The sequence below is a fragment of the Podarcis filfolensis genome (genome assembly GCF_964270895.1).
Source record: "Podarcis filfolensis genome assembly, chromosome: 8".
Taxonomy (NCBI): Eukaryota; Metazoa; Chordata; class Lepidosauria; order Squamata; family Lacertidae; genus Podarcis; species Podarcis filfolensis.
Genome location: NC_139611.1, coordinates 87,028,093 through 87,043,245, shown reverse-complemented (window position 1 = coordinate 87,043,245; position 15,153 = coordinate 87,028,093). Strand labels below are relative to the sequence as shown.

General features: G+C 49.0%; 1 protein-coding gene across 1 annotated transcript; it reads left to right on the top strand.

Annotated features, from left to right (window-relative positions):
- Positions 1 to 308: 308 nt before the first annotated feature.
- On the top strand, positions 309 to 5,289 carry OPA3 (outer mitochondrial membrane lipid metabolism regulator OPA3). The gene is made up of 2 exons (XM_083628187.1): positions 309 to 511; positions 4,720 to 5,289. Exons 1-2 carry the CDS (start codon positions 370 to 372, stop codon positions 5,046 to 5,048), a joined length of 471 nt encoding a protein of 156 aa, XP_083484313.1. The 5' UTR covers positions 309 to 369; the 3' UTR covers positions 5,049 to 5,289.
- The last annotated feature ends 9,864 nt before the right edge of the window (positions 5,290 to 15,153 follow it).

The window sequence follows — 15,153 nt, the reverse complement described above, 5'->3', positions numbered from 1 at the left end:
AGGAAGTACACATGTAATTAACATATTCAAAATAATATATCCCACTTCGCCTCATTAGCATATTTATGACAGGAAAAAAAGCAAATATATTCCAGCTCGCCTTATTAGCATATTCATGAGAGGAAGAAACAATATTATTCAGCGTTGCCTCATTAGCGTGCGCCCACGTGTTACCTCACCCGGTGTGTCATGCGGGGGGAGAATATATTAGCATATTAATAAGGCCTATTTGCATACGCAGGCGTGCGTCTGCGAGCTGACGTCGCGGACGCACGCCGGGGAGGTTGGGCGTGACGTGCGCGCTGACGTCACCGCGGCCCGGCGTCTGCGTGCGCCGCGCTCGGCGCGGGGGCCGCTGGGAGCGCGAGGATGGTGGCCGGCGCCTTCCCGATTGCCAAGCTGCTCTACCTGGGCGTCCGGCAGCTCTCCAAGCCCCTGGCCGCGCGCATCAAGGACGGGGCCCGCGCCAGCCCCTTCTTCCGCCAGTACATCTGCGGGCCCCCCGCGCAACGTGAGTCAGGCGGCGGCAGCGCCCCCCGCGATAGGGGGAGTCTCCCGTCAGGGTTCAAAGAGAAGCCAATGGGAGAGAGGGTGGGCGGGCACGCGAGGGGAGTAAGCCAATAGGGAGGCGAGGGGGCGGGCCTCCGAGGAGCCGTGGGCCAATCGGGGAGCTACGACGGTGACATTGAGAGGTCCCCTTCCCGGGCAGCACGTGGGAAAGCGGAGGAGGAGGCGGAGCCCCCTGACCCTGTGGCTGGGAGTTTAATTAATTAATTAATTAATTAATTAATTAAATTTAATTATTAATTAATTTTATTTAATGAAATTTGTACAGCGCTGGGTTGTTTGGAAAAACCACCAAAGCGGTTTACAAAGAGAACAAAGCAGTGAAAACAGATCGGTGAAAAGTTAAAAACTAAGTTAGAAATCCAAACTTAGATTCATCCATAGACTGGAAACAGACGCTAGAACTCACAGCAACTTTCTAAGCCTCCGGCTTGGCTGAGCAAAGGTGATCTTTAGCCGCCTGGTGACCACAAGCCATAGCTGTCAACTTACATTTTTGAAAATAATAATAATAATAATAATAATAATAATAATAATAATAATAATATATTTATTGTCATTGCCCCCTCTCAGGGACAATGAAATTACTTGACTGCTCCATAAAAACACTAATTAAAACAATACAGTATAGTACAGCAAGGAAGATTAGATGACTTTCAAAGTCCAGGCTTCCCCTTCAGGGCCGAGATCGCTCTGGAGAAGAAGCTGTTCTTAAGACGGCTCGTTCTTGTCTTCATCGTCCTGTATCTCCGTCCCGACGGCAGGAGCTCGAAGAGACAGTGACCAGGATGCGATGGATAATAAGTGACCAACAGCCTCGAAAATAAGGGATCAGCAGCCAAAATAAGGGATTTTGCTATTGTAAAGAGTTACATACATTGGTAGGATTGACAGATGCTGTCAATCCGGCATGAGGCGGTGGCAGCGGCACTGTGGCAGCTGATGAGCCGCCCTTCTGCGTCCCTCCCCATCCCCTCCTCTTCCTCCTCCCTCAGGCCGCCTCCTCAGCTGCCACCACCGCTGCCGCCTCCGGGATCATGGGCGGTGTGGGCGAGAGTCTCTCTCCCTCCTCCCCCTCTCTCTCGGGCGGGGAAGGGCTGATGGAACTCCTTGCAACAGGATGACGGTGCCAGTGTGCGCTCTCTCTCACGGCGGAGGACCCCAAGCCGCTGCTTCCCTCCTGAGCCGGGCAAGAATGAAACCCGGGAAATTTAAGGGACATCATCAATAAGGGACACGGCACTGGGATAAGGGAGTTTCCCGCCAAGTAAGGGACGGTTGACAGCTATGCCACAGGCAGGGAGTTCGCAGGTGTGAGTGTCTGGAGGCAGTTAAAGGATGGATGGCGGCTAACAGATTGAGGTTGAATCCTGACAAGACAGAAGGACTGTTCTTGGGGGACAGAGGGCAGGCAGGTGTGGAGGATTCCCTGGTCCTGAATGGGGTAACTGTGCCTCTGGAGGACCAGGTACGCAGCCTGGGTGTCATTTTCGACTCACAGCTGTCCATGGAGGCGCAGGTCCATTCTGTGTCCAGGGCAGCTGTCTACCAGCTCCACCTGGTACGCAGGATGAGACCCTACCTGCCCACAGACTGTCTTGCCAGAGTGGTGCATGCTCAGGTTATCTCCCGCTTGGACTACTGCAATGCGCTCTATGTGGGGCTACCTTTGAAGGTGACCCGGAAACTGCAACTAATCCAGAATGCGGCAGCTAGACTGGTGACTGGGAGCGGCCGCCGGGACCACATAACACCGGTCCTGAAAGACCTACATTGGCTCCCAGTACGTTTCCGAGCACAGTTGTTGGTGCTGACCTTTAAAGCCCTAAATGGCTTCAAAGGCCCAGTAGACCTGAAGGAGCGTCTCCACCTCCATCGTTCTGCCCAGACACTGAGGTCCAGCTCTGCTGAGAAAAATTGCTGACCCCTGACTTCTTATGGTTCATGGGCATCTGTTCCATTGAATGATGTTTCGCAGGAGGTGTGCTGTCCACCCTTCCTGCCCTAGAGGACAGAAATAGGATCATAGGATCGTAGACTTGGAAGGGACTCTAAGTGTCATTTGGTCCAAGCCACAGCAATGCAGGAATCACCAAACTCACATTTAATCACTTTATCTGCAAGAATATCCTCAAAAACTGTTCTCTGTAAATAGTAAAAGTCCATTCTTAACTGGCCTGCTCAGACAATTACCTTGAAACTAGTGTGACTGGTTCAGGAGTCTCTCTCTTAGATGCATAATTTAATATGTACAAGATGGCAGGTTTGGAAGCAACCGCACAAGCATTGTTATAGTCTTGAATCATGCCGCCTTTTCTCTGAAATAAAAAAGTCCCAAACACTGCAGCATTTCCTCATAGGGGACTCCTGAGAGATGTGCATTGGCTCCCAGTACGTTTCTGAGCACAATTCAAAGTGTTGGTGCTGACCTTTAAAGCCCTAAAAGGCCTCGGTCCAGTATACCTGAAGGAGCGTCTCCACCCCCATCGTTCAGCCCAGACACTGAGATCCAGCACTGAGGGCCTTCTGGCGGTTCCCTCATTGCGAGAAGTGAGGTTACAGGGAACCAGACAGAGTGCCTTCTCGGTGGTGGCACCTGCCCTGTGGAACACCCTCCCACCAGATGTGAAGGAAATAAGCAGCTATCTTATCTTTAAAAGACATCTGAAGGCAGCCCTGATTAGGGAAGTTTAAATGTTTAATGCTGTATTGTTTTTAACACTTGATTGGGAGCCGCTCAGAGTGGCCGGGGAAACTCAGCCAGATGGATGGAGTATAAATAATTTTATTATTATTATTATTATTATTATTATTATTATGAGTCTCTTCATATCCTAGATTGTTTCGGCTGCCCTTTTCTGAACCTTTCCGAACTCCACAATGTCTTCCATGGTGAAAATTGGGGTGTTATTTTTATTCATAACATTTGCATACTGCCCTTCCATCAACAGATCTCAGGGCAATTCACAACATCAAAATTACAATTAAAACCCCCCACAAAATATACCCTCCAGGCCTCTCTTGGAAGAAACACACACAAAAAGGCCTCAGAGGATGACGTCAGGGTCCGGGTAGAAAATATGAGAGAAACACACTTTGAAAATGTTGTCTAGAAGGATAAAAGAAAATTATTATAAATTAATTTGGAGATGGTATTTAACGCCAGTCAGATTAAATCAAATAAACAAGGAATATTCGGTGCTATGTTGGAGGGGATGCCAGGAAACAGGGACCTATGTTCACATGTCGTGGGGGTGTAAATATGTACAATTTTTTTGGCAAAGGGTGTTTAAGGAAATAACAGAAATCACTGGGTTAAAGCTGACCAAAGAATTACTGTCAATGTACGGTGGGTTGGAAGGTTCACGGGCTATGAAGGACTTGCTCACTAATTTATTGAAAACTGCAAAATTATTATAGCTAGGAAGTGGAAGGAACAAGGTGAATATAAAATGGAAGAACGGTACAAAGAAGTGTGGGATTTAGCTGTTAATGATAAATTAACATGTGCCATTCAGGTAAGACGGGGAATACGCAGGAGAAATGATTTTGAGGAGATATAGAGGGTGTTTGTAGAATTTATACTGTTAAAACGGAAAGGGGTTAAACCATTGCAAGAGGTGTTGCAATTTTGGGAGGTTGGATAGTGACAATGGAATGGTGTCAGGAAGTGGGGTGCACATTTTTATTCTTATTTATTTACAGATATTACGCGGGTGGCGCTGTGGGTTAAACCACAGAGCCTAGGGCTTGCCGATCGGAAGGTCGGTGGTTCGAATCCCCGCGACGGGGTGAGCTCCCATTGCTCAGTCCCCACTCCTGCCCACCTAGCAGTTCGAAAGCACGTCAAAGTGCAAGTAGATAAATAGGTACCACTCCGGCGGGAAGGTAAACGGCGTTTCCGTGCGCTGCGCTGGTTCGCCAGAAGCGGCTTAGTCATGCTGGCCACATGACCCGGAAGCTGTACGCCGGCTCCCTCGGCCTATAGAGCGAGATGAGTGCGCAACCCCAGAGTTGTCAACGACTGGACCTAACGGTCAGGGGTCCCTTTACCTTTTACTTTGTCAAAGAAAAAATTAAAAAATAAGTGATGCCTGGAAGGTGCAGGCCCAGCACCCCGGATATTCCTCACTCTTCCTTTTCTTCTTGCAGTGTACCACTGGGTGGAGATGCGAGCCAAGATGCGCATCATGGGCTTCCGGGGTGCCGCCATCAAACCGCTGAACGAGGAGGCGGCTGCCGAACTGGGGGCGGAACTGCTGGGCGAAGCCATCGTCTTTGGGGTGGGGGGGCTGTGCATCTTCCTGGAGTACTCCCGGCAAACCACCAACAGCAAGAAGAAGGAGGATGACCTGAGCAGCACCCTCGAGAGCCTGCAGGAGCAGGTGGCCGAGCTGAACTTGACCGTGGAGACACTGGACGCCCGGCTGCGGGAGCTCAACCGGGTCCTGGTGGAGGTCTCGGCCTCGCCCAAGAAATAACGGGGATGGCGGGCAGAGAGAGAGAGAGGCGGCTTCCTGAAACTGCGCCCGACTGCCGGCTGCGCCACGAGGTTCCCCCTTGCTGGACAGCGAAGGGCACCGCGGGGATCCTGGCCTACGCAGGATTCGGGGTGCGACAGTCCCGTTTCCCAACCTACCCTGTGGTGCTGAGTTTCTCGGCCTTTTCCAAGCCTGTAAATACTGAATCCATTAAAAAACAAAACAAATCGCAGAGAAAAAAGCTCTCAGCCTCGCTGATCGTGCGGAGAAGCTGCAAGGGCAGCCGGTGGGTGTGGGGACTTCTGCATGGCAGGGGGTTTGACTAGATCAGTGTTTTTCAACCACTGTTCCGCGGCACACCAGTGTGCCGCGAGATGTTGCCTGGTGTGCCATGGGAAAAATTGAATAATTCGAAAGATTTTTATTTTTTTTTAAAGTCACATTTTCGCCCACTAGGCGGGCACCGGACTGTGTCCACCCTATTTTCCATCCGTCCTGGGTGGGGATCAGATAGGATGGGATCGGATGAGAGCGGACAGGCGGTCCGCTCTCATCCGATTCCCCATAGAGAGCAGCGAGGTTCTGACATCTCCCTCTCCGCACACAGTGCGGAGACGGAGCTGTCATCCGCCGGCTCAGCGGGGATCAGCAGATTGATCCCTGCTGAGCAGAGAACGGTCCGCAACGTTTTTGCTTGCCATTAAAGAAAAAAATATTAAACATTTTCTAATGGTGGTGTGCCTCGTGATTTTTTTCATGAAAACAAGTCTGCCTTTGCCCAAAAAAGGTTGAAAAACACTGGACTAGATGACCGCTGGGGGGCCGCTCCAACGACAGTTGGCCGTCGGTCAGGCGTTATTTGGCCCTGGTTAACTCTGTGTTATACCAGGTGGTGTGTGAATGAATGGATTTTATGATTATGGTCAGAGACCAGTTCCGGGTTACTTACAATATGAGGAAAGTCATAAAACACAACAGGGATACAGTGGTACCTCAGGTTACATACGCTTCAGATTACAGACTCCGCTAAGCCAGAAATATTACCTCGGGCTAAGAACTTTGCTTCAGGATGAGAATAGAAATCGTGCTCCGGCGGTGTGGCGGCTGCGGGAGGCCCCATTAGCTAAAGTGGTGCTTCAGGTTAAGAACAGTTTGAGGTTAAGTACGGACCTCCGGAACAAATTAAGTACGTAACCAGAGGTACCACTGTACATTGAATTGCAATTGGGTACAACAGAGACAATTCAGATATAGCGGCAGTTAAAAATATATATATATTAAATCTTGATCACTAAAATATAACCTATAATTATCATTTAAAACCTTAATCGTTTTGGTAGTACAGCTTGTTCCCCAAATTATATGGCAGTGTTAACACAACTGGGTGGTGTGTTCATGGTGGTAACCCTGAACTGTGGTGGCCGAATCTTCCTGTTTTCTGGCATTTGTTCTATAGCATTTAAACATTTCCCAGATTCTGGCATTGGGGAGAGAGAACCGATGCCCTGAGGCCATGGATTTAAAAACACTGCCGGGGCATGTTCTGCTTTTCAGCACTGAGATGGTGCAGCGATCTTCTTTTCCGCCACTTGCAGAGCTGGGGTTTTGGGGAGGTGGTCTGGGAGCTGCTTTCAGGTTCCTCTGAGTTTCAGTCCCCAAGTGCAGTGGTTGGGGGACTCCACTCCTGCTAATATTGGATCACTGCATTAACATGTAGGAATCAGGCAGAGCAAATCCACATCCACGGTCTTTGAGGGAAGACGGGGTGTTTGGGGGGAGGGTGGAACAGTTTTGGCCCCCAACCGAAGCCCTTTCAACGTGCCCTAAAACAGCTTTTCCCCAGCCTGGCGTTCTCTGCTGCCTTTTGGGCTATGACTCCCAGAAGCCTCTGCCTTACCCTCTCAAGAAGGGGTGAAAACTTTCAGCACCCCATCCCAAAGGAGCCCAGCACAGTGATCAAAGTACTGATATAATAATAATAATAATAATAATAATAATAATAATAATAATAATAATAATAATAATATATTATTTATACCCCGCCCATCTGGCTAAGTTTCCCCAGCCACTCTGGGCGGCTCCCAATCAAGTGTTAAAAATAGTACAGCATTAAATATTAAAAACTTCCCTGAACAGGGCTGCCTTCAGATGTCTTTTAAAGATAGGATAGCTGCTTATTTCCTTCACATCTGAAGGGAGGGCGTTCCACAGGGAGCCACTACCCAGAAGGCCCTCTGCCTGGTTCCCTGTAGCTTTGCTTCTCGCAATGAGGGAACCGCCAGAAGGCCCTCGGCGCTGGACCTCAGTGTACGGGCTGAACGATGGGGGTAGAGACGCTCCTTCAGGTATACTGGACCGAGGCCGTTTAGGGCTTTAAAGGTCAGCACCAACACTTTGAATTGTGCCAAGAAACATCCTGGGAGCCAATGCAGATCTCTCAGAACCGGTGTTATGTGGTCCCGGCGGCCACTCCCAGTTCCCAGTCTAGCTGCCGCATTCTGGATTAATTGCAGTTTCCGGGTCACCTTCAAAGGTAGCCCCACATAGAGTGCGTTGGAGTAGTCCAAGCGGGAGATAACCTGAGCATGCACCACTCTGGCGAGACAGTCTGTGGGCAGGGAGGATCTCATCCTGCGTACCAGGTGGAGCTGGTAGACAGCCGCCCTGGACACAGAATTAACCTGTGCCTCCATGGACATCCGTGAGTCCAAAATGACTCCCAAGCTGCGCACCTGGTCCTTCAGGGGCACAGTTACCCCATTCAGGACCAGGGAGTCCTCCACACCCGCCCATCCCCTGTCCCCCCAAAACAGTACTTCTGTCTTGTCAGGATTCAACCTCAATCTGTTAGCCGCTATCCATCCTCCAACCACCTCCAGGCACATATGTGGTACATCATGGGAAAGCCTCCGTATTTGATGATAGCCAGCAGCAAAACCAAACACTGCTGTCCCTTTAAGACAAAAACACTTTGTGCATCATCGAAATGCCTTCTGCCGAGCCACTTAAATAATTAATTTCCTTAAAAGCACTTTCATCGACTGCCTTTGCTTAGATGGGAGGCAAAAGCGAATCCACAGAGTAACAGGGCAGAGGATTACCGACAATGAAATACGGTGGGTGGGGTGGGAGAGGAGAACCGAAACCAATTCGGGGTGACCTTGTCCTTCCTTGCTTGGCCTTCCCAAAACTGCCCCTTGAATTCCTATTTTTAGATGAGGCTCGTCTGTTCCAATAAAGAAAGCCCTTCTTCACGCAGATCCTGCAGGCAGCAGCGAAGGCCGCCAACCTGGATGCCTTTAAAAGAGAATTGGAAAAATTCATGGGCTATCAATGGCTATTAGCCATTTGCTTCTGAATGCCAGTTCCTGGAAACCGCAGGACGGGAGAATTGCTCTTGCGCTCAGATACTGCTTGCTGGCTTATCTTTGCTGCATCTTCTTGTTGACTGTGAAGATGCTGGACTAGATGAGCCATTGGCCTGATCCAGGAAGCTCTCATTTTATTATGGCCACTGAGAACAGGATGCTAGACTTTGTTGTTTAGTCGTTTAGTCATGTCCGCCTCTTCGTGACCCCCTGGACCAGAGCACGCCTGGCACTCCTGTCTTCCACTGCCTCCCACAGTTTAGTCAAACTCATGCTGGTAGCTTCAAGAACACTGTCCAACCATCTCATCCTCCGTCCTCTCCTTCTCCTTGGGCCCTCCATCTTTCCCAACATCAGGGTCTTTTCCAGGGAGTCTTCTCTTCTCATGAGGTGGCCAAAGTCTTGGAGCCTCAGCTTCAGGATCTGTCCTTCCAGTGAGCACTCAGGGCTGATTTCCTTCAGAATGGAGAGGTTTGATCTTCTTGCAGTCCATGGGACTCTCCAGAGTCTCCTCCAGCACCAGAATTCAAAAGCATCCATTCTTCGGTGATCAGCCTTCTTTATGGTCCAGCTTTCACTTCCATAAATCACTACTGGGAAAACCATAGCTTTTACAATACGGACCTTTCTTGGCAAGGTGATGTCTCTATTTTTTAAGATGCTAGACTAGATGGGGGCATACTCTCGGCCCAGCAAGCTTTTCTTATCTCCTTAAACTCTTGGCTGGTTCAGCTGCGTTCCAAAGGGAGGATCCCAGGATCCACGGTTTCCCAAATTTGGGTCTCCAGCTCCTTTTGGACTGCAGGTCCCATCACCCCTAGCTAGCAGGACCAGTGGTTAGGGATGATGGGGATTGTACAGTGAGGGGGGTAAACGTATTTGATCCCCTGCTAAATTTGCCCATTTGCCATCTGACGAAGAAATGACCAGTCCATTAATTTTAATGGTAGGTTTACTGTAGCTGTGAGAGACAGAATAACAACAGGAAAACCCCCAGAAACCCAGAAGACAAAAATCTTAGAGATTGATGTGCATTGTTGTTGTTTAGCCATTTAGTCATGTCCAACTCTTTGTGACCCCCTGGACCAGAGCACACCAGGCACTCCTGTCTTCCACTGCCTCCCACAGTTTGGTCAAACTCATGCTGGTAGCTTCAAGAACACTGTCCAACCATCTCATCCTCCGTCCTCTCCTTCTCCTTGGGCCCTCCATCTTTCCCAACATCAGGGTCTTTTCCAGGGAGTCTTCTCTTCTCATGAGGTGGCCAAAGTCTTGGAGCCTCAGCTTCAGGATCTTTCCTTCCAGTGAGTACTCAGGGCTGATTTCCTTAAGGATGGATAGGTTTTTCTTCTTGCCGTCCATGGGACTCTCAAGAGTCTCCTCCAGCACCAGAATTCAAAAGCATCCATTCTTCAGCGATCAGCCTTCTTTATGGTCCAGCTCTCACTTCCATACATCACTTCCATAGATGACATTCCATACATTATATAATGATGTGCATTATAATGAGTGAAATAATTATTTGATCCCCTATCAACCAGCCAGATGTCAGGCTATCTGGTATCTTCACCAAGATGAGATTAGAAGCACCTGCTGTAAGGGAGAGGTCTCACCTGTAATCCCTGAGGGCAAATGGGCAAATTTAGCAGGGGATCAAATAACTTTCCCTTCACTGTAATCCAAAAACAGCTGGAGACACCCAAGGCACTGGTCTTGCAACAGGCAGCCTGATCCAAGGCGGACCACGACAGGAGCACTACCGCCGTGCAAATATACGGCGAGAGGTTAAGAAACTGGTCCCCAAAATGCATGTTGGATCCCAAAGTGGGGTGCGCTGTGGCAGAAAGTAAGACAGCCTTAAATAGCACTGGAAATGCGAACAGCCAGCAGGTGGCAATATTGTCTTTCGAGAAGACCTGCTCCAACCACTGGTTATTTTCGTCAAATCTCTCCCTTCTCCCACCCTTAAAAATGAGAGGTGGGTCAGCCGAAGAGACCTGCTTCGCATGCAGAACGTTCCAGATTCCATCCCCAATGGCACCTGCCAATGTAGCTGGGAGAACACCACCCTGGCAACCCCCAGAGAGATGCTGCCAGCCAGTGTAGGCCGGGCGCAAATTAAATTTGAGGTTAATAGCCAAGGTTCACGAGAGCTGAATGCTTAGGAGTGCTACCTAAAGCTGAAATCCGTAACAAATGCAGTAAGGCCAATTGACATAGCTGTCAACCGTCTCTTATTTGGCGGGAAACTCCCTTATCCCAGCGCCGTGTCCCGCTGCTGTCCCTTATTGATGATGTCCCTTAAATTTCCCGGGTTTCAAAGGAAGCAGCTCCTCTCCCTCCCTCCCTGCCGGCCACGGAGGCTCCAACTGTGTTGCTTGGCTGCGTTGCTCACCCAATAAGGAGTCTAAGAATGACTGGGGGGTGGAGCTTGCATGCCTTGTGCCAATCAAATCGGCCGCATTGCCTGGGGACTCGCCTTTGCTCAGCGCTTCCCAGCGGAGAGGTGATGGTGGTTTTCCTTGCTGTGTCCCCTTTGCCGGGTTGCTGCGCTGTGGGAACCACCGCTTGAGGCTTCGTTTGGCTGCTGGCCGGGCTTTCTGCCTTTGGCTCGGAGGGGCTCAGAAGTTGAACATACCTGTGCTCTGAAAATCCCTTAATTTGGCTGCTGATCCCTTATTTTCGAGGCTGCTGGTCCCTTATTTTCAAATCGTAAGTTGACAGCTATGCCATTTGAACACGCAATAGATCTTGGTTCTTCAGAATCCATCTATAGCATTGCACTTCTCCAGCCAGAAGTTCCTTGTTTACCCACCCTGGCACCTGCTTCTACTCCCTAACCCTGCTGGGCTATGTCTTATTTGGCGATCCCTCGTAGCCCAGTAAGATTGTCTTCCATAAACACGGTTTTAACAATGAGTCCGTAAGTGACTGTGGAGGCCAATTCTGGATCCACACATCCTTCCACAGTGGGGAGATTGGTTTCCAGGCGGGAGCTGATCACGGTGTGGATTTGCCCAGCGTGCCTTCCTCTTAGCACGTTTCTCCCTTGCGTCCTGAGCTCGAGTGTCTTCAAAGCCCAGGACACCTTTGGTCAAGGCTGTTCTCCAACTGGATCACTCGCAGGCCAGTGTTTCCCAGTTGTCAGTGTTTATACTACAATTTTTATAATTTGCCTTGAGACTTGTCTTTAAACCTCTTTTGATCATAAATTGGAAGGGGTACTTAAGGTCATCCAGTCCCACCCCCTGCAATGCAGGAATCTCAGCTAAAGCATCCCTGGCAGATGGCCACCCAACTTCTGCTTAAAAACCTCCAAGGAAGGAGAGCCCACCACCTTCCAATGGAAAAGAGAGGACCCAAATAATGACCGCCCAGTCAGTCTGACATCAATACCAGGGAAGATTCTGGAGCAGATCATTAAGCAAACAGTCTGTGAGCACCTAGAAAGGAATGCTGTGATCACCAATAGTCAGCATGGATTGCTGAAAAATAAGTCATGTCAGACTAACCTGATCTCGTTTTTTGACAGAATTACAAGCCTGGTAGATGAAGGGAACGCAGTGGATGTAGCCTACCTTGATTTCAGCAAGGCATTTGACAAGGTGCCCCATGATATTCTTGTAAAGAAGCTGGTAAAATGCGGTCTTGACTATGCTACCACTCAGTGGATTTGTAACTGGCTGACTGACCGAACCCAAAGGGTGCTCATCAATGGTTCCTCTTCATCCTGGAGAAGAGTGACTAGTGGGGTGCCACAGGGTTCTGTCTTGGGCCCGGTCTTATTCAACATCTTTATCAACGACTTGGATGATGGACTCAAGGGCATCCTGATCAAATTTGCAGATGACACCAAACTGGGAGGGGTGGCTAACACCCCAGAGGACAGGATCACACTTCAAAATGACCTTGATAGATTAGAGAACTGGGCCAAAACAAACAAGATGAATTTTAACAGGGAGAAATGTAAAGTATTGCACTGGGGCAAAAAAAAATGAGAGGCACAAATACAAGATGGGTGACACCTGGCTTGAGAGCAGTACATGTGAAAAGGATCTAGGAGTCTTGGTTGACCACAAACTTGACATGAGCCAACAGTGTGACGCGGCAGCTAAAAAAGCCAATGCAATTCTGGGCTGCATCAATAGGAGTATAGCATCTAGATCAAGGGAAGTAATAGTGCCGCTGTATTCTGCTCTGGTCAGACCTCACCTGGAGTACTGTGTCCAGTTCTGGGCACCACAGTTCAAGAAGGACACTGACAAACTGGAACGTGTCCAGAGGAGGGCAACCAAAATGGTCAAAGGCCTGGAAACGATGCCTTATGAGGAACGGCTAAAGGAGCTGGGCATGTTTAGCCTGGAGAAGAGGAGGTTAAGGGGTGATATGATAGCCATGTTCAAATATATAAAAGGATGTCATATAGAGGAGGGAGAAAGGTTGTTTTCTGCTGCTCCAGAGAAGCGGACACGGAGCAATGGATCCAAACTACAAGAAAGAAGATTCCACCTAAACATTAGGAAGAACTTCCTGACAGTAAGAGCTGTTCAACAGTGGAATTTGCTGCCAAGGAGTGTGGTGGAGTCTCCTTCTTTGGAGGTCTTTAAGCAGAGGCTTGACAACCATATGTCAGGAGTGCTCTGATGGTGTTTCCTGCTTGGCAGGGGGTTGGACTCGATGGCCCTTGTGGTCTCTTCCAACTCTATGATTCTATGAGTCCGACAGCTCTTACCATCAGAAAGTTCTTTCCAACGTTTAGCTGGAACTTCCTTTCTTGTAACCCGAGTCCATTGGTTCGGGTCCCCTCCTCCAGAACAGGAGAAAACAAGCTTGCTCCATCTTCATGGCAGAGCCCTTGAAATATTCGAAGGGGCTCAGTCTCTTCTTTCCCAAGCTGAACATACCCAACTCCTTCAACCGTTCCTCACAAGGCTAGCTTTCCAAACCCTTGACCATGGGTCTTTTCCTCTCCTGGCTAAACATCCCCAACTCCCTCAACTCTTCCTCTGAAGTTTCAAAACGCGGTCTCCCTCCTCTGCCCACCTCCCAGCCTGTCAACATCCTTACATTGTGATAATATAATAATAATTTATTATTTATACCCTGCCCATCTGGCTGGGTTTCCCCAGCCACTTTAGACAGCTTCCAACCGAATATTAAAAACAATGAAGTGTCAGACATTAAAAACTTCCCTAAACAGGGACGCCTTCAGTTGTCTTTTAAAAGTAAAATAATTGTTTATTGCCTTGACATCTGATGGGAGGGCGTTCCACAGGGAGGGTGCCACTACCAAAAAGGCCCTCTGCCTGGTTCACTGTAACTTGGCTTCTTGCAGTGAGGGAACTGCCAGAAGGCCCTCGGAGCTGGACCTCAGTGTCCGGGCAGAACGATGGGGGTGGAGACACTCCTTCAGGTATACTGGGCCAAGGCCGTTTAGGGCTTTAAAGGTCAGCACCAAAACTTTGAATTGTGCTTGGAAACGTCCTGGGAGCCAATGTAGGTCTTTCAAGACCGGTGTTATGTGGTCTCGGCGGCCGCCCCCAGTCACCAGTCTAGCTGCCGCATTCTGGATTAATTGCAGTTTCTGAGTCACCTTCAAAGGTAGCCCCACGTAGAGCGCATTGCAGTAGTCCAAGCGGGAGATAACCAGAGCCCAGAACTGGACACAGGACTCCAGCTGTGGTCTGACCAAGGCAGAACAGAGTGGGACTATGACTTCCCTTGATCGGGACACTAGACTTCTGTTGATGCAGCCTGGAATAGCAGCATTGGGTTTTTTCTGATGCTGCGTCACTCCTAACACCTGTGTCTAGGATTCAAAATGCCAGTTCATAGCTTCAGTCCTCAAAGCAGGAGGAGACCCCGTAATCCAGCGGTTCTCAATCTGTGGGTCCCTAAATGTTGTTGGACTACAATTCCCATCATCCCTGAGCTCTGGCCTTGCTAGCTAGGGGTGATGGGAGTTGTAGTTTGACAACATCTGGGGACCCACAGGTTGAGAAAGGCTGCCATAATCCTCATCAACTACCGTATTTTTCACTCTATAAGACACACCAGACCACAAGACGCACCTAGTTTTTGGAGGAGGAAAACAAGAAAAAATATATTCTGAATCCCAGAAGCCAGAACAGCAAGCGGGATCTCTGCGCAGTGAAAGCAGCGATCCCTCTTGCTGTTCTGGCTTCTGGGATAGCTGCGCAGCCTGCATTTGCTCCATAAGACGCACACACATTTCCCCTTACTTTTTAGGAGGGAAAAAGTGAGTCTTATAGAGCAAAAAATACGGTACCTCCCATTTCTTATCCATTTGCAAACACACACCAGGAAGGGGTTTTTCCTTTCTGCCATCCCACATACAGTTCTCTGAGCCCAGTGAGAGCACCCCCAGTAAGAGAGGAAAAAACCACGCAGAGGCCCTTTTTTTTTGCAATTTTACAAAAAAGGAAAAGATTTATTCCTAGAGAAGTTTGGTGCATGTGCCCAAGACCCTAGTGCCGATTTGCAGGTGAACATGTGCGGTGAGGCCAGAGGGTGGGCAGAAATACCCGGCAGTTCAGTAATAATAATAATAATAATAATAATTAAAAAAATCAAAATATAATATTCCATCCAGCTAGACAAAAAAATAACAAAAGTCAAAAAATTACAGCTCAGTAGAAAAGCCAAGAGCCCTGCCTTGCTTTCCCCTCGGCGCTTCCCGATAGGAGGCAGAGGGGAGCGAAATCCTCTTTTTTATT

What these genes read in the sequence shown, in the direction of transcription:
- OPA3 (XM_083628187.1), top strand. Translation starts at nt 370, where the DNA reads ATGGTGGCCGGCGCCTTCCCGATTGCCAAGCTGCTCTACCTGGGCGTC. An exon ending in CTGCGGGCCCCCCGCGCAAC is followed by an intron (nt 512 to 4,719) that starts GTGAGTCAGGCG and finishes TTCTTCTTGCAG; the next exon opens with TGTACCACTGGGTGGAGATG.